Genomic DNA, 18,727 nt, shown 5'->3' on the forward strand with positions numbered 1-18,727 from the left:
CACTGGGGACTCACAAGGGTGCGTGCTCAGCTCCCCCTTGTAATCTCTGTTCACCCACGACTGCATGGCCATGCACACCTCTAATTCAATCATCAAGTTTGCAGACGACACACCAGTAGTGGGCTTGATTACCAACAACGAGGAGATAGCCTACAGGGAGGAGGTGAGGGCACTTGGAGTGTGGTGTCAGGAAAACACCCTCTCACTCAACGTCACCAAAACAAAGGAGCTGATCGTGGACTTCAGGAAACAGCAGAGGAAGCAACCCCCTATCCACATCCAAGGGACAGTAGTGGAGAAAGTGGAAAGTTAAGTTCCTCGGCGTACACATCAACGACCAACTGAAATGGTCCACCCACACAGACAGTGTGGTGAAGGTGGCGCAACAGCACCTCTTCAACCTCAGGAGGCTGAAGAAATTCAGCTTGTCACCCAAAACCCGGACTAACTTTTACATATCCACAATCGAGAGAATCCTGTCGGGCTGTATCACCGCCTGGTACGGCACCTGCACCGCCTTCAACCGCAAGGCTGAGGGTGGTGCGGTCTGCACAATATATCACTGGGGGCAAACTATCTGCCCTCCATGACACCTATAGCACCCGATATGTCACAGGAAGATAAAAAAAAAAGAACAAAGACAACCACCCGAGCCACTGCCTGTTCACACCGCTTCCATCCAGAAGGCGAGGTCAGTACAGGTGCATCCAGTACAGCTTCTATCTCAAGACCATCAGACCGCTAAACAGCCATCACTAATTTAGAGAGGGGCTGCTGCCTACATGGAGACCCAATCACTGGCCACTAACAAATTGTTCACTAGTCACTTTAATGTTTGCATATCTTACATTACTCATGTTTATACTGTATTTTGTACCGTCTATTGCACATTGCCTATGCCGCTCATCCATATTTATATGTACATTTTCTCATTCACCCCTTTAGATGTGTGTATTAAGTAGTTGTTGGGGAATTGTTAGATATTACTGCACTGTCGGAACCAGAAGCACAAGCATTTTCCCTACACTCATATTAACATCTGCTAACCATGTGTATGTGACATTTGATTTGAAGGCCTAGTAGGGCTATTAGCTGTAGGCCTTCTAGTGGGGCTATTAGCTGTAGGCCTTCTAGTGGGGCTATTAGCTGTAGGCCTTCTAGTGGGGCTATTAGCTGTAGGCCTTCTAGTGGGGCTATTAGCTGTAGGCCTTCTAGTGGGGGTATTAGCTGTAGGCCTTCTAGTGGGGGTATTAGCTGTAGGCCTTCTAGTGGGGGTATTAGCTGTAGGCCTTCTAGTGGGGGTATTAGCTGAAGGACTACTAGTGGGGGTATTAGCTGAAGGCCTTCTAGTGGGGGTATTAGCTCTAGGCCTTCTAGTGGGGGTATTAGCTCTAGGCCTACTAGTGGGGGTATTAGCTCTAGGCCTTCTAGTGGGGGTATTAGCTGTAGGCCTTCTAGTGGTGGTATTATCTATAGGCCTTCTAGTGGGGCTATTATCTATAGGCCTTCTAGTGGGGGTATTATCTATAGGCCTTCTAGTGGGGGTATTATCTATAGGCCTTCTAGTGGGGGTATTAGCTGTAGGCCTTCTAGTGGGGGTATTAGCTGTAGGCCTTCTAGTGGGGCTATTAGCTGTAGGCCTTCTAGTGGGGCTATTAGCTGTAGGCCTTCTAGTGGGGCTATTAGCTGTAGGCCTTCTAGTGGGGCTATTAGCTGTAGGCCTTCTAGTGGGGCTATTAGCTGTAGGCCTTCTAGTGGGGCTATTAGCTGTAGGCCTTCTAGTGGGGGTATTAGCTGTAGGACTACTAGTGGGGGTATTAGCTATAGGCCTTCTAGTGGGGGTATTAGCTATAGGCCTTCTAGTGGGGGTATTAGCTGTAGGCCTACTAGTGGGGGTATTAGCTATAGGCCTTCTAGTGGGGCTATTAGCTATAGGCCTTCTAGTGGGGCTATTAGCTATAGGCCTTCTAGTGGGGCTATTAGCTATAGGCCTTCTAGTGGGGCTATTAGCTGTAGGCCTTCTAGTGGGGCTATTAGCTGTAGGCCTTCTAGTGGGGCTATTAGCTGTAGGCCTTCTAGTGGGGCTATTAGCTGTAGGCCTTCTAGTGGGGCTATTAGCTGTAGGCCTTCTAGTGGGGCTATTAGCTATAGGCCTTCTAGTGGGGGTATTAGCTATAGGCCTTCTAGTGGGGGTATTAGCTATAGGCCTTCTAGTGGGGGTATTAGCTATAGGCCTTCTAGTGGGGGTATTAGCTATAGGCCTTCTAGTGGGGGTGTTAGCTATAGGCCTTCTAGTGGGGGTATTAGCTGTAGGCCTTCTAGTGGGGGTATTAGCTGTAGGCCTTCTAGTGGGGGTATTAGCTATAGGCCTTCTAGTGGGGGTATTAGCTGTAGGCCCACTAGTGGGGGTATTAGCTGTAGGCCCACTAGTGGGGGTATTAGCTGTAGGCCCACTAGTGGGGGTATTAGCTGTAGGCCCACTAGTGGGGGTATTAGCTGTAGGCCCTCTAGTGGGGGTATTAGCTGTAGGCCCTCTAGTGGGGGTATTAGCTGTAGGCCCACTAGTGGGGGTATTAGCTGTAGGCCCACTAGTGGGGGTATTAGCTGTAGGCCCACTAGTGGGGGTATTAGCTGTAGGCCTTCTAGTGGGGGTATTAGCTGTAGGCCTTCTAGTGGGGGTATTAGCTGTAGGCCTTCTAGTGGGGGTATTAGCTGTAGCCTTCTAGTGGGGGTATTAGCTGTAGGACTTCGTGGGGGTATTAGCTGTAGGCCTTCTAGTGGGGGTATTAGCTGTAGGCCTTCTAGTGGGGGTATTAGCTGTAGGCCTTCTAGTGGGGGTATTAGCTGTAGGCCTTCTAGTGGGGGTATTAGCTGTAGGCCTTCTAGTGGGGGTATTAGCTGTAGGCCTTCTAGTGGGGGTATTAGCTGTAGGCCTTCTAGTGGGGGTATTAGCTATAGGCCTTCTAGTGGGGGTATTAGCTGTAGGCCTTCTAATGGGGGTATTAGCTATAGGCCTTCTAGTGGGGGTATTAGCTATAGGCCTTCTAGTGGGGGTATTAGCTGTAGGCCCACTAGTGGTTATAACTTTCAGTAGCTTATTTACATTTTAAAGTTTTGTTCCGTTATACTTTTCTTGAATGCCAGGCCATGCACCATGTTATCACCAACAAAAATAGCCTAATTTGAATGATGAGTCTGTAGTCTTGTATGAAGCCAAGACACTGACACCATTGTGTATAACCAATTTAAGCTCGATTTGTTATTTGCCAAGCATTAGGCATCACTGACAGTTAAGCAGTTATTCAGCACTGCAGTAGACTGATTTATCACAAGCCAATTACCTCCACTAAATGGTATCCCCTGTATATATAGCCTTGCTATTGTTATTTTACTGTTGCTCTTTAAATGTTTTTAAACTGCATTGTTGGTTAGGGGCTAGTAAGCATTACACTGTAAGGTTTACACTCTTTTTGGCGCGTAAGACAAATTCGATGTCAAGTCACAGCTATAGCCTGCATACAAACACTTCCTAAGAGTAATAATGCCCAAGGGGGTTGTGGTATATTGGCCATAACACAAATCTGAGGTGCCTTATTGCTATTAATAACTAGCTACCAACGTAATTAGACCAGTAAAAATAAGTTATAGCCCGATACACCACGGCTGTCAGCCAATCAGCATTCAGGGCACCAACCACCCAGTTTATAATACTGCATAAATAGCCAACACCTTTTCAGTTGTCCCTTCTCTGACCTATTTAGAGGTTGTGATGGACAACCTCCATGTTGAATGCATGAGCCTTTTTAACATTGGTCTGTCCTGTGAATCATTGGGCGGGTGACTGAACGTTATATTTCTCAACATTTAACTATTTTTTCACAAAATAAAGGGCCTAAGATTTGTTCATCTGGCAACAAAATGAAACATGTAAATGTAACAAAACAGGTTTTATTTAGTTCCACTGTTGCATAGCGCTGACAAACCATCATCAACACAGCAGTTCTTATTTTAAGTGCTATATTGGTGTGGGAATGCAATAAGTAGGAAAATGAGTTGGATTCTCTGAATAGATCATAGATGAGGTAGATCTGCTTAGGTAAGACTAACACCACTGGTAATAAATATTAACTGGGTAGACTAGACAATTGAAGTCTTTACTCCTCGCAGGCTTGCTTGATCAACCGGAGCGCTCCCAGCCAGGGGCGGCTCCACACCTCAAAGATGCACTGGTAGGTCTGAGGAAACAGGAAGCAACACGAGTTTGTATGGTCACACCCCTTCAGCAGCATAACACCTGACAAAAGCTTTGTTGGACATTGCATCTGACTGCCTGAGCTACAAATCACCTTGCATCATAAACACATTTATTATTTGTAGAGCAGTCAGACAAAATGTACCCACAATGAATCATGGTTTTGATGCTCAAACACTGCCAACAGACATTCATCTATAGAAAGGTCACCTGAAACTTCCCTTTGCAAACAAAGCAATTTGTAACAAAATCAATACTGAACCAATAGTGAAATGGGTAACATGTTACAAGTTGGATTTACTAACGTTTATAAGTAGTTTATTAGTTACCAATGTGTTAACAGTTTGTAACAGGTTATAAACTAAAAATGGACCATTCTTTAGCTGTACATATAGAAAGCACTGAGCTGAAGTGCCAGTGTTAACACAAACAGATCTGGGACCAGGCTAGCCTTGTGGTCCTTACCGCAGCTGGGCCCTGATGCAAAGCGCAGTCCATCGGCACGCCTCCCTCCCTGCACAGGGACCTGGCCATCCGCACTGTGAAGATGTACTTTATCCCAGCTACCACCTGTAAGCAGAGGATGGTCAGCACTTCAGACATAGAAATCACCCATCTTGAATGAGGAACCTGTTCTAGTGATTAATTTATGAATACAGAAGAACAAAGCTCAATGACTGAGTCGCATCTCCTGCAATCGCATCTCCTGCAAACGAACCGATACGACCAGCCGGCTTGGATAGCAACCTTATGTTTGTGACGTTAATATATCTTGTGGAAGTACGAAATAGTGTTGACTTTAACCAAAATAAAGTTTAATTAAAAAAAGTCTATCAATAATTGACTGTTGGTAACCCGTATAAAAAGTGACATTGTCCTCGAAGCCAGTGTTGAGGATATTGGCATGGTTGCCGGCCCTCGACGAACCCCTGTGCCAATATATCCTCCAAACACCGTCTTCCCAGACATTAGCACTTACTGCATGCGGTAGAAATACCCTTCAAGCCAAGCTAAGGCCTATTCAACAACGCCATTGTATAAAGTAGCTACGGTGTATTCCTAAATTAACTCGACGTCCAGAGCGCCGTCTGGGCATAATAAATGCAGTGTCTTCAGATTGTCCATGTAATTCAGAGGGTGTTGCTGTGAGCAGGGTTGATCCAAGCATTCAGACATTACAATAGCAGTCAAGCACCCAGGTTAACGTCTCGACCACACCGACGGCATCTAGATGTGCGCAACAAGTTACATTCACTTTCTATCATTTGTAGAGCCATAAACGCATATGTTCAATAAATACAAATATATATGCACCACATGTTATGTTAATTACCGGTGTGCTTGAGATAACCAGAGGTATTGCAATGTACTGAACAAGACTGGTTACTCGCATCAATTCCTCGGTCTCGTCATTCAACATTCAAACAATTGTCGGTGCGATTGAACTGTAGTTGGTTAGCTTGCTAGCTACTTCCGGAGACAAATTAGTGTACACCTCACTGACCATTTTACTCGCCCTAGCAGCAGTGGAACAAGTACCCAAATTCACACTTGAGCTAGAGTGAAGAAAATGACTCGTTAGTTACCCAGTAAAAATACTACTTGAGGTAAAGTATAAAATCATTTCACATTCCTTAAATTAAACAAACCAGAGATCACGACTCTTGTATTTGTCATTAATGGATATGCAGAGGCACACGCCAACAATGAATGAACAATGCATTAGTGTTTAATGAGTATGCCAGAGTAGAGTAGTAGGGATGATCTCTTGATAAGGGAACTTGACCATTTCTGTCCTACTAAGCATTTGAAATGTAACAAGCACTTTTGGGTGTCAGGGAAATTGTATGGAGTAAAAGTCATCAAATAGTAAAGTAAAAACAGCCAAAAAATGACTAGTACTTTAAACATGTTTACGCCACTGCCTAGCAGAGTTGGTCCGCTGTCCTCATGTTTAGAGCGTTGATAACTGTTGCTGCCAACAAACTGGGTTTTGGGCGACATTTACTGACACCGGTCCTATTCGACAGGTGTCGTACATTAACTAAAACATTGAACATTCTGCCGCATTCAGAGTAGATGAAGTGCGTTAATAAATTCACTGGTCTATACTAAGATATTTCAACCGTGGAAACTATGCTATACAAATGAACGACCAACATTGTGTCTTTACACTGATAAAAAGATTAACAAAAAGGGACTGACCTGTTTCTGAGCCTTGACAACCTTGGCCACATGCCTAACATACAGGTCGTTTGTTCCCTTGTTGTATTCGGCCACCGCGAACTTCAGCGCGTCTCTGGTAGCGGGGTCGTTCATATCTGCGTCCACGACGCCCCCCGGTATCCCATCGGCGCTCGTCACGATGAATGCCACCGCGAGCAAAGGAACGACGATCTTCCAATTCATGAGCATTTTTCCCGTCTGATATCGGTCTTTATTGCAACTCCGATCGTATCAAGTAACGTTACACCACAACAAATCCTCGCCTCAGACGACTTTTATATGAACGTGTTGAGGTCACTTCTGATTGTTGAGGGGTGGGGCTTGATTCTGATTCCACTAATCACTTCAACTAAAAACCTAACGCCTCCATCACACCAAGAGTGAGCATTTGCGGGACATGGGAAGTAGCATCGTCTGGATATGTGTGCAACAAAAGTTAACCATTCACCTTCTGCTACCATTTCTGTCAAACCAGTTTAGAGTGGCATACCCCGTTTTATTTGCTTGGTTGTAGGCTACAGCTATATAACTCATAATGGAAGTATATTACGAAATGAGAGCCTGCACAGCAATGGATTTCTTAAAAAACAAATTCTCTGTTTTTATATAAGTGACGCTAAACTAAATAGGACTAGGCTTTATTGGCTATTATTGGCTTTGGGGAAGCTATGGCTATTTATACATTCTAGCATTAAGCCTACTGTTAGACCACAGTTAGAAGTTACCAGTGTCTTTGACATTAGACAGTGGTTACTTACAAGCTAGGCCTGGCCAGGCGTGTCAAACTCATTCCACTGAGGGCCGAGTGTCAGCGGGTTTTTGGTTTCTCTTTCAATTAAGACCTAGGCAACCAGGTGAGGGTAGTTCCTTACTAATTAGTGACCTTAATTCATCAATCAAGAACAGGGGTAGAGCAAAAACCTGCAGACACTCTGCCCTCCTTGGAATGAGTTTTACATGGGGCTAGGCTATATTCGTGATTTGACTTCTGTGCTTGTTATATAGCCTATGTCAATGGCCTCAAGGTATTGATGACACAAACATGAGAAATGAAATTAGAATGAATTAGTGTATTTTCTTACCATCACTGTGGACATATGTCAATAGTTTAGAGAAATAGTGCTTTCAAGACAACTGAGAACTCGGGAATAAAACGAGGTCAAAACATGATGTCAGTGATCTTCAAGTCGGAACCTCTGAGCTCTAGAAAGATGCGTGAGGTCCTGACTTCGAATTCCGAGTTGGATCACCGTTCAAAAATATTTTTCCCAGTCGGAACTCGTTTGTCCCGAGTTCCCAGTTGTCGTGAAAGCACTGAAGTCGGAGATTTCCGTGTTCACAGTTGATGTGAACGCGACAAACGTCCAGACTTCAATCACTGACGCACAGACTGGAGCGCACTTTGGAACTGCAGGACTCTTGAGTAACCATGCAGACTATTGAAGTTCTGAAGTGAGTAGTTCTTTATGTGGATAAATAGGGCGTATTTAATCAAACCATTGCGTAAGAGTATATTTATAGCCTATAGATGTGGTTAAGACTAAAGAGGTCAATGGAACGCAGCCAGTCGGGATAGAAGAAGGACGGCGGTTTGGCGGCGCACGTTCAACAAACAAAGTGGAGATTCGTCAAATCATGATCGATGTATTGTAACAGGCCCACACTTTGGTTACCAATGTTCGATTTGCATATATTTGGCTGTTTTCGATGCATAACATTTAGAAATCGTCCCTTTTCAGGTTTGGAAGAAGTGACCGCAAAATGCTAACTCCATTTGTATAAACTGGTAGCATAGCTAGGATAGAGAAATCTGGGTTTGGAGGCGTGTCGTTTTTAAAGGTGCACATGTAGAAATCTGGGTTTGGAGTTGTGTCGTTTTTAAAGGTGCACATGTAGAAATCTGGGTTTGGAGGCGTGTCGTTTTTAAAGGTGCACATGTAGAAATCTGGGTTTGGAGGCGTGTCGTTTTTAAAGGTGCACATGTAGAAATCTGGGTTTGGAGGCGTGTCGTTTTTAAAGGTGCACATGTAGAAATCTGGGTTTGGGGGCGTGTCGTTTTTAAAGGTGCACGTGCAGAAATCACTTCGCTATTTTCTGGTTGCTAATAGTTCTAATAGTTCGCCTACTGTCAGTTTTATTTGACTACAAGTATGGAACGATGATATTCTACACTATTTAAACAATTTGGAAATATATTTTCCATTACCACATATAGTAATATCAGCTAATTGAAGCTTGTGTACAAAACACCAAGTAAAAAGATGCATAGAAATGTCGCCCATAGAACATATCTACTGCTTCTTAGACTTGCTTTCAATGAGAGTGACAGATGTTGGGTTGCTCAAAAAGTGATGTTTTGCAGCTTTAACTGTAATGCAGTTGATTGGTGATGACGACATAAATATATTAGGGTTGACATCCATACAAGCATTTTATTCAGATTTTTACCTCTGAAATAAATAAAAATTCCCTGGGGGGCAATGAGTAGGTTTTGGGAGGTTGAATGAAATAGTTAAATTCCCATGTGCCAAAATAAAAAAACAAGTTCAATGGGTTTCCATCGCATTTTCAACTACTGATAGTTTTGTAAGAAATGTTTTGCTATATAGCGAATCTCTGGTTTTGGCAACAGCTCATAGATACGGTGTGGGTAGGCGCTGCCTACATGATGAGAGCAAGTTTGTTTATATGTACGACGGAAGCCAAGATAAAAACGAATTTGCCTACATGGTGAGATTATTATGGACAAAAGAGCGAAATGTTTATTTGTCAAATGGCAGCCAAGCATTGATGATCATTTCACCAGAATAAACCTTCGTTATATATTGGAACGAGGCATCAAATTCATCACCTTGCACTTTCATAATTGATTGAATCGCTAGCCTAATAAACTGTATGCTTTCCCAACGAGTAGTAGTGAACGGACCAAACGACATGGCATTGCTTGATTCCAAATTTACTTTGATGATGGTGGTTATATCAATATTTGCGCATAAAAGCATTTCCAACGACATTTCTCGCATAATTAATTTTACAGACAAAAAAGATCACACCTTGTCTAGTGTGTTTTGTCGACATTTAGAAAGTTTACCAACTAATGTTCTGTGTTCATCAGGCCTGTCGTTATGTTGTTTTAATATGTACTTTACTCGCATAGAAAGGTTGAATGGAAACCTGGTTTGTGATGCTAACATGTTTTTTAATTTCCGGGTTGTTTGTGTGTTGGTATTCCAGACAGGCCCTCTCCAGCCTGGATCCTACCCAGCAGCAGCTCTTGGTGGCCGGGTCTGCGGTGGCCGTGGGCGGGCTGCTGACCTGTTATTACTGGGTGTATCAAGGGACGAAGGCCAAGCGCATTCCAATAGGGGGTGGGTGGTGGGGGGCAGGAGAGAAGCCTCAGTCAGAGGATGAGAAGGTTTTCCCCTTTCAGGTCCAAACTTCCGATGAGGAGATACAGGTAGGATAATAAGGGGGTGAAACTTAATACTTTATATGAAGTTCATAATTGCTGCAGGTCTAACTGTCAGTTTCCACTGGGCACAAACTGGTTCAGTCCACTTTGTTTTAACTTAATTTTCCAACATATTGTGACATGGAATCTTCATGTAAAATACATTTAGATTTGAAAGAAGTAAACTGTTTGTTGTTTTGAGGGTGAAATTTCAACCACAGGATTATGTCATCATGGTAACCAAATTTCAACGGGCAATTGTATAACATGTGTGTTTTAAATATACAAATTAATTAAAATGTCAGATCATCAACATTTCTATCCACTGTCGGGGACAAAAACTGTTGTCCGGGTTTGGCTGGGGAAGGCCGTCCATTGTAAATAAGAATGTGTTCTTAACTGACTTAATTTTAAAAAAATAAGACAGCCGGCCCCAATTCTCTCTCTAGTCCTTCCCCTTGGAACTCAAACCCTTTTGATATTTGTTGATCTGTTAGGTGGGAACAATATGGTGGAAGTGCCAACATTACACTGATTATACCTATCCAGACCCTTCAGATACACAGCTCCACCACAATACTGATTATACCTATCCAGACACAGAAGAACATGTCTTCAGAACATCAACACTGTAACCATCAAGCAGAAAGATTTCTCTGTTGGATGACCACACTCTTTATCTTCTCTTCCTGTGCTACTGTGTAGGTGTGTGAAGGGTCTCCACCTCAACATGTTAACTAGCAAACTGAGGGGGTTCGGTGTCCTGTTTTCCATCCTGATTGGCCGCTACGTGCCCTGGCTGGTTGGGTTCACCAGGGAAGATGTCAGAAGGTTGTTTGGTTCAGTAGGTTTCATGGAAAGGAACATCTATGAGATCATCAGAGAGACTGGCTACCTGCACATCCAGGGCACCAAGCCAGACTCCGCTGGTGAGAATGTCACAGCTTTATTTTACCTGATATTTCACCTGGCGTTTTGATGACCCACAACTCCCAGGCTTGTTGTTTGAGCATGAGACTGAATGGACTGCTTTGTTGGTCAGTTTTTACCATCGGTCTGTAGTACTCCTAACGCCACCACCACACACCTGGTGATATGCTTGATCCAGATTTGCTGCGGCTCGCTGTCCCCCTGATGGCTGAATCTTTAACCTGACGATTTATATCTGGTACTGGCACCAAGGTTTGGAAGACGGCCCATGTACTCCAACCTTCAAAGGTGGTGACCATTGTGCCCTAAATCATTATTGGCCTATTTCTGAACTTTCTTGCCTAGCTAAAGTATTAGAATCCTTGATTAAATCTCAGCTAAGATCTTTTGTGTCTTTGAAATGTATTTTAAAATGAAATAAGTCTGTTTAGACCAGGTCATAGCACTAACTCTTCTGCATCCCTAGTTATAAATGATGTGGGTAACTGTCTGGTTGAAAGGCAACGTTGTGCTGCCCTCTTCAATGACATGTCAAAGGCTTTTGATACTGTTGATCACTCGCTGCTAATTCAGAGGCTTTCCTCAATTGTCCTAGACCAGGCTGCATGTAACGGGTTAAAACATTACTTGACAGAACTTAATATTTTACTACACCGGCATAAGGCAGGGCTTGCAGACCTATTATGGACTACAAAGGGAAGCACAGCCGCGAGTTGCCCAGTGACACGAGCCTACCAGGCGAACTTAATGACTTCTCTGCACGCGTCGAGGCAAGCAACGCGGAAGCATGCATGAGAGCACTAGCTGTTCTGGACGACTGTGTGATCATGCTATCCGTAGCCGATGTGGGTAAGCCCTTTTAAACAGGTCAACATACCAGGATGTGTACTCCGAGCATGCGCTGACCAACTGGCAAGTGTCTTCACTGACATTTTTAACCTGTCCCTGACCGAGTCTGTAATACCAACATGTTTCAAGCAGACCACCATAGTTCCTGTGCCCGAGACACCAAGGTAACCTGCCTAAATGACTACCGACGCGTCGCACTCACGTCTGTAGCCATGAAGGCTGCTCATGGCTCACATCAACACCATTATCATTATCTCAGAAACCCTAGACCCAGATCCACAGATGACGCAATCTCTATTGCACTCCACACGGCACTTTCCTACCTGGACAAAAGGAACGCCTACATGAGAATGCTATTCATTGACTACAGCTCAGCGTTCAACACCATAGTGCCCTCAAAGCTCATCACTAAGCTAAGGACCCTGGGACTAAACAGCTCCCTCTGCAACTTGATCCTGGACATCTTGACGGGCCCCCCCCAGGTGGTAAGGATAAGCAACATTACATCTGCCACGTTAATCCTCAAGACGGGGGCCCCTCAGGGGTGCATGCTCAGTCACCTCCTGTACTCCCTGTTCACCCATGACTGCATGGCCAAGCACGACTCAACACCATCAAGTTTGCTAACGACACAATAGCGGTAGGCCTGATCATTGACAACGATGTGACAGCCTATAGGGAGGTCAGAGACAACAACCTCTGGTGCCAGGACAACATCCTCTCCCTCAATGTGATCAAGACAAAGGAGATGATCGTGGACTACAGGAAAAGGAGGGCTGAGAACACCCCCATTCTCATCGACGGTGTTGTAATGGAGCTGGTTGAGAGCTTCAAACTACCATGGTCCAAACGCACCAAGACAGCCGTGAAGAGGGCACGACAATTACCATTCCCCCTCAGGAGACTGAAAAGATTGATGGTGCTGATGTGAGCCATGAACAGCCTTTCAAAGCACTTCATGGTTACAGATGTGAGTGCTATGGGTCGTTAGTCATTTATGCAGGTTACCTTGGCTGTTCTTGGGCACAGGGACTTTGGCGGTCTGCTTGAAACGTGTAGGTATTACAGACTCTGTCAGGGAGAGGTTGAAAATGTCAGTGAAGACACTTGCCGGTTGGTCAGCGCATGCTCAGAGTACACGTCCTGGTAGTCCGTCTGGCCCTGCGGCCTTGTGAATGTTGACCTGTTTTTAAATGTCGTACTCACATCGGCAACTGAGAGCATGATCACACAGTCGTCTGGAACACAGTCGCAAAGAATGTGTAAAGTTAGGTTAAATATAAAACTGGAATTTTTCCAATACGCCTACTGTTCTAAACCCCACATCAATGTTATAGAAAACAAATTGAAAATATAGATATGAAAAAACATACCGTAGCTGGTCCTCTGGAACAGCTGGTGTTCTCATGCAGATTTTTGTTCCACAAATAATGTCTAAGAACTATCTTCAAAATGTTTTTCCATTTTATGTTTTGGTGCCTCTAGGGCAATTCAGAAAGCTGAGTGATGACCTTATTACCAATGAATGTGTTTTTTATGTTTTTCTTTCTGTATTTATATTTTGTGTGTATTGTATGTATTTCAGGGCTGTAAAAGAGACCATGGTTTCAGTATGACTCCCTGGTAAAATAAATAAATGCACGGACACACAGACCTCTGATAGTTTAGCTGTAGTAGTCGTTCTAATCATATTGTGAAATGTCTCCCCCTGCAGGTTGTGGACTGAATGACTCTCCAGTAGGCCTGGCTGCTTACATACTGGAGAAGTTTTCCACCTGGACTGACTTCAACAACAGGGACTTGGAAGATGGGGGGCTGGAGAGGTACAAGCTACAGTTCAGCTTGTTTACTTTGGGTTGTGAGTGGAGAAATATATACTTTTTTTAGGGGGTAAATATATTGCTGTCCCATCAATTACTCTTAATCAAATGATGGTCAGATCTGCCAAAACTGTAGGGGAAACATTCAATATAACTTTATTTGTCCCAGCAAAACAATGATCCTATTCTATTTGCATGAACATGTTGCCTTGGTAGCACCCATTCACAGTCCAATTCACTTGACACCAAATGGGAAAATCACAAACTGAAAGAGGGACTACCTTTGTTGTATTCATCAGTGCACACCGTAGCAAAACATTTTGCAACTGAAAAAGTGTTTTTATTGGAGAATGAATAAAACCCAGGGCTGTTGATTGGTTCATTGAGAGCCTGGTTCCTGTCTTTTAGGAAGTTCACCCTGGACGACCTGCTGACCAATATCATGATCTACTGGACCACCGGCTCCATCGTGTCCTCCATGAGGTTCTACAAGGAGAACTTCAAGACCAACATTGAGAACAGACTGGATAACAAGTGAGTTTGTTTGTGTGGTGTCATATGGTCCAGTATGACACCGGCTGTTCCTACAGGGCCTGTCCAGTTTAATATGACACGGGCTGTTCCTACAGGGTCTGTCCAGTTTAATATGACACGGGCTGTTCCTACAGGGCCTGTCCAGTTTAATATGACACGGGCTGTTCCTAAAAACCAATAATAGACACTATTTAATAATACATGCCAAGGGACGTATAGTACATTTTGTAGTTTTATGTGATCCTTGCGGGACTTGAACCCATGATCATGCTTGCTTTGTGTTATGATAACAGGCTCCCAATAATGAGATGTTCCAGGTGGTTGTTTTCTACCTACTTTAGTTGAATGTACCGATTGTGAGACACTCTGCTAAAATGTAAACGTGTGGCTGTGTTTGTTAACCTGTCTCTCGTGTCCTCAGGAGTGGGGTGTATGTGCCTACAGGCCTGGCCGCGTTTCCCAACGAGCTAATGCACGTGCCCCAGTCATGGGCCAGAGACAGGTTCAGGAACATCTACTCCTACTCTTACATGCCCCGAGGAGGCCACTTCGCTGCCTTCGAGGAGACACAGCTCCTGGCTGACGACCTGCTGCAGTTTGTGAAGGTGGAGAAGTTGTAGAGTTGATGGATACAAGAGGTCGACTCTCCACTCCTGCCAAGTGCCTGGAAGAAAAACCAGCAGGACTGCAGAACGTGATAACACTACAGCTTGGAATTGTAGCTTTGTACTAAAAACATTTAAATGTTAATCTAAGATATAAAGTCAGAAGCACTGTCTGATTATCAGGTAAATACTTTGTCAATCAGTGATGTAAACACTGCAATATGATCATGCTCAGTGATTGTGTTGGTGTAATATTAAGCCTATACAGTCAACATAATGGACCAATACTGTAATCAAAAATGAAATGATCAGGACTTAAATACAGATTACAAATGTCTTCCAGATTCGCACAACAACTGTGTGAAAGCAGCCTCAATCACAGATGTCTGTTCTTCTCGTTGCAATAATGAAATACTAATTATTTGTGAGGCTGGTTTCCAGGAGTGATCAGGACACAGCTTAAGTTTAGTCCTGGACTAATAATATACTTCAATGGTAGTGTTCCATTGAGCATGATTTTTAGCCTAGGTCTAGATTAAGCCTAGTCTGTCCCGGAATTCATGATGAATTTTATGTTTCTTTCTATGTCTGTTCTTGTTGTAATAATGCTGTACTGCTATAATATACTATACTACTGCTGTACTGTTATAGCATGCTATACTGCTATAGTATACTACTGCTGTAATCATGTCTATTGTGACGACCCTGTAAGGCAGGGATGTCAAACTCATTCTACAGAGGGCAAAGTGTCTGTGGGTTTTCCTTTCAATTAAGACCTAGACAACCAGGTGAGAGGAGTTCCTTACTAAATATACTTCAATGTGTTCCATTGAGCATGGTTTTTAGTCTAGGTCTAGATTTAGCCTAATCTATGCCCAGGAAACCATGATGAATTTTCTGTGGACCCCAGGAAGACTAGCAGTCACTAAGGCATCAGCTTATGAGGAACCAAATAAAGAAATTAACATCCAAGTCAACTCACAAGACTTCGACCTATGTATGCTGCAAAATGTGTATAATTCAAATGAACCTTATAATTTAGTGATCCAGCTTAGATTTACATACAGTACTGTATATTTCCAAAAGATTGTTTCAGAAAAACATTTTAAACAATAGAAAACCAAGACATTATACAGGTACAACCAGATGACAAGTAGGCATACAGTGCACAAAGTAACTTAGTAGGCTATATACAGTCACAGCACCAACACTGCTTTCAGTACAGCACATACCCAAGCTACACCAGACAACATATTCATTACAATCATTCTGTACAGGTGATGCCAGTCATTCATATAAACCTCTATAGAAACATAGTACCTGGACTGGGCTCAGGGTTACAGAGAGAGAGTCGTCCCTGGACTGGGCTCAGGGTTACAGAGAGAGAGTCGTCCCTGGACTGGGCTCAGGGTTACAGAGAGAGAGTCGTCCCTGGACTGGGCTCAGGGTTACAGAGAGAGAGTCGTCCCTGGACTGGGCTCAGGGTTACAGAGAGAGAGTCGTCCCTGACAGAGAGAGAGGGGTATGGTGTATACATGTCAATCCGCTCGGTCAACACCTCTGTCTGTAGTCACAAATCGTCAGTGCTGATCTAGGATCAGGTACCCTCTGTCCATATAATGTTAGTCTTTGTGACGTAAAAGGTCAAACTGACTTCAGATCAGCACTACAGTTTGGCCTTTTAGATCAGTAGGAGCAGGTTTATATAGACAGGGGAACCTGATCCTAGATCAGCGCTGGGCCATATGGACAAAAATCCTGGATAAAATTGAAGACTACATTGATGAGATGAATGTACACCACAGTTTTAAATGATTTACAGCAAAGCATATTTACAAGCAAATAGGCAGGATTTGATCAGTATGGTGATGTCAATGACTTTCAGTTCATCATCCCAGCTTTCTACTAGATCAGCACTCCTACTCTGAGAAACGTTTTGTGATCATGGCCTCCTGTCATCTCATACTATGGCTGTGGTTGGGAATCCTTTCATTGTCACTTGCCTTTGATAGCCATGGGGGTCCTGAAACCACACATAATCCTGCCAGTCAGTCTGCCCTCCTCCCAGAGAGGGCCCAGACCCAGAGACACAAGACAGAGCAGTAACTTGTCTCTTCACCCTCGTGGGGACCTTAACATCCAGTTTGGGCCGGAACCACCCAACGCCACAGTCCCTATGGGCCAGAACCATGGCCCTGTGCCGGACAGGTTTAGCGTCAGACAACAGGTCGGCCATGAAGAGCGTGCGGAAGAGCTACATAAGGCAGGAGGAGATGGAGGCTCTGGTCACCGTCGGCTAGTGTCACCTCCATGTTGACCTCGTACAGCTCCTTGGGGAGGAAGGATTCACGGAGGAGGAGGAGGAGCACGCGGGGACCCAGGGAGAAGAGCACCTCCAGTTGTTAGAGAACCTCCTCAAGGTCTTGGAAGGTACGCTGGCACCACCTCCAGTCCAGGCCTCCTGTGCGGACTGACCGGGCCTCCAACCCATCACCTCCTCATTCTGGGGGGAGAGAATGAGAGAGAGGCCTGGGGTCAAACAGCAACTCATAGACAACACTGCTAAGAGTAGGACTATTATAGGGATGAAGTGCCCGGCCGGCCGGGGGGCAGGACAGCACCAGCTGTTCCAGACAACTGTGATCATGATTTGACGAATATCTACTTTGTTTGTTGAACGTGCGCCGCCAAACCGCCGTCCTTCTTCTATCCTGACTGTCTGCGTTCCATTGACCTCTTTAGTCTTAATCACATCTATAGGCTATGAATATACTCTTATGCAATGGTTTGATTAAATACGCCCTATTTATCCACATAAAGAACTACTCACTTCAGAACTTCAATAGTCTGCATGGTTACTCAAGAGTCCTGCAGTTCCAAAGTGCGCTCCTGTCTGTGCGTCAGTGATTGAAGTCTGGACGTTTGTAGCGTTCAAATCAGCTGTAAACTCGTAAATCTCCGACTTCAGTGCTTTCAAGACAACTGGGAACTCGGGACAAACGAGCTCCGACTGGGAAAAAGTCAGGACCTCACGCATCTTTCTAGAGCTCAGAAGTTCCGACTTGAAGATCACTGACATGTTTTGACTTCGTTTTGTTCCCGAGTTCTCAGTTGTATTGAAAGCCCCATTTCACTAAACTATTGACATATGTCCGCAGTGATGATAAGAAAATACACCAAAAATTTGCCTATTGACATAGGCTAAATAACAAGCACAGACATCAAGTCATGAATATAGCCTAGCCCCATGTAACCACTGTCTAATGTCAAAGACACTGGTAATTTGTAACTCTGGTCTAACAGTAGGCTTAATGCTAGAATGTATAAATAACCAATCTTCCCTAAAGCCAATAATAGCCAATAAAGCCTAGTCCTATTTAGTTTAGCGTCACTTATATAAAAACAGAGAATTTGTTTTTTAAGAAATCCATTGCTGTGCAGGCTCTCATTTCGTAATATACTTCCATTATGAGTTATATAGCTGTAGCCTACAACCAAGCAAATAAAACGGGGTATGCCACTCTAAACTGGTTTGACAGAAATGGTAGCAGAAGGTGAATGGTTAACTTTTGATGCACAGTAGACGATGCTACGTCCCATGTGGCGCAAATGCTCACTCTCGGTGTGATGGAGGCGTTAGGTTTTGTAAGAAATTGTAATAGATACTGGAAACTAGTAATAACAACATTTCAACATAAGCCATCTTTTATACAAAATACACATACTCCTCATTTCTCTTGGACATATGCTGGACTTATTAAGACACCAACTACAGACACACACAATTCCCCTCCCCCATGATAACCACAGACACACACAACTCAAGGTTGGAGCTCAAAACAAAGAGCTATCTCAGGAACCAATGGAACGTTGACAGCAGGCCTGTTCAGGACTACCCAAGACCCAGATCGACCAATCGGAAGGCCAGACTTCCAGATCAACCTACTTTGCTTGTTGTCTATATAAAACTGTACAACTGCTTAAACTACCTCTTTCCGGACGATTCCATACGAGTCAGACAGAAAGAGCCTTGCTGCAAGATTTTACTAAGATGTCTTTA

At 44.0% G+C, this 18,727-nt stretch overlaps 3 protein-coding genes across 5 annotated transcripts in view; 2 read left to right on the forward strand and 1 right to left on the reverse strand.

The window, feature by feature from the left end:
* The window catches only part of LOC139580337 (cystatin-like), a 126,271-nt gene that overhangs the window by 104,491 nt on the left and 3,053 nt on the right, over positions 1-18,727 (forward strand). The gene's annotated exons all lie outside the window — the stretch shown is intronic.
* The window catches only part of LOC139580339 (cystatin-like), a 68,765-nt gene that overhangs the window by 36,965 nt on the left and 13,073 nt on the right, over positions 1-18,727 (reverse strand). The window contains exons 1-3 of one of the 3 annotated variants that reach the window (XM_071408898.1): positions 6,458-6,873; positions 4,718-4,822; positions 3,929-4,235 (exon numbers count right to left, since the gene is read on the reverse strand). The exons of 1 other annotated variant lie outside the window; for it this stretch is intronic. In XM_071408898.1, the coding sequence (XP_071264999.1) occupies positions 4,155-4,235; positions 4,718-4,822; positions 6,458-6,667 (396 nt within the window). In that variant the 5' untranslated portion in view covers positions 6,668-6,873 and the 3' untranslated portion in view covers positions 3,929-4,154. Of the gene's footprint in view, positions 1-3,928; positions 4,236-4,717; positions 4,823-6,457; positions 6,874-18,727 lie in introns of those variants that run through there. One more of the 3 variants, XM_071408900.1, reaches the window with a different exon arrangement.
* LOC139580338 (epoxide hydrolase 1-like) lies at positions 10,601-15,632 on the forward strand. The gene is made up of 4 exons (XM_071408897.1): positions 10,601-10,858; positions 13,423-13,531; positions 13,937-14,062; positions 14,484-15,632. Exons 1-4 carry the CDS (start codon positions 10,660-10,662, stop codon positions 14,680-14,682), a joined length of 633 nt encoding a protein of 210 aa, XP_071264998.1. The 5' UTR covers positions 10,601-10,659; the 3' UTR covers positions 14,683-15,632.

The sequence above is a fragment of the Salvelinus alpinus genome, chromosome 7 (assembly GCF_045679555.1).
Source record: "Salvelinus alpinus chromosome 7, SLU_Salpinus.1, whole genome shotgun sequence".
Lineage (NCBI taxonomy): Eukaryota > Metazoa > Chordata > Actinopteri > Salmoniformes > Salmonidae > Salvelinus > Salvelinus alpinus.

Excerpts from the sequence above, each read along its gene's own strand:
- LOC139580338 (XM_071408897.1), top strand. The coding sequence starts at position 10,660 with ATGTTAACTAGCAAACTGAGGGGGTTCGGTGTCCTGTTTTCCATCCTG. Across the intron at positions 10,859-13,422 it reads CACCAAGCCAGACTCCGCTG|GTTGTGGACTGAATGACTCT; the intron begins GTGAGAATGTCA and ends CTCCCCCTGCAG. Across the intron at positions 14,063-14,483 it reads GAGAACAGACTGGATAACAA|GAGTGGGGTGTATGTGCCTA; the intron begins GTGAGTTTGTTT and ends TCGTGTCCTCAG.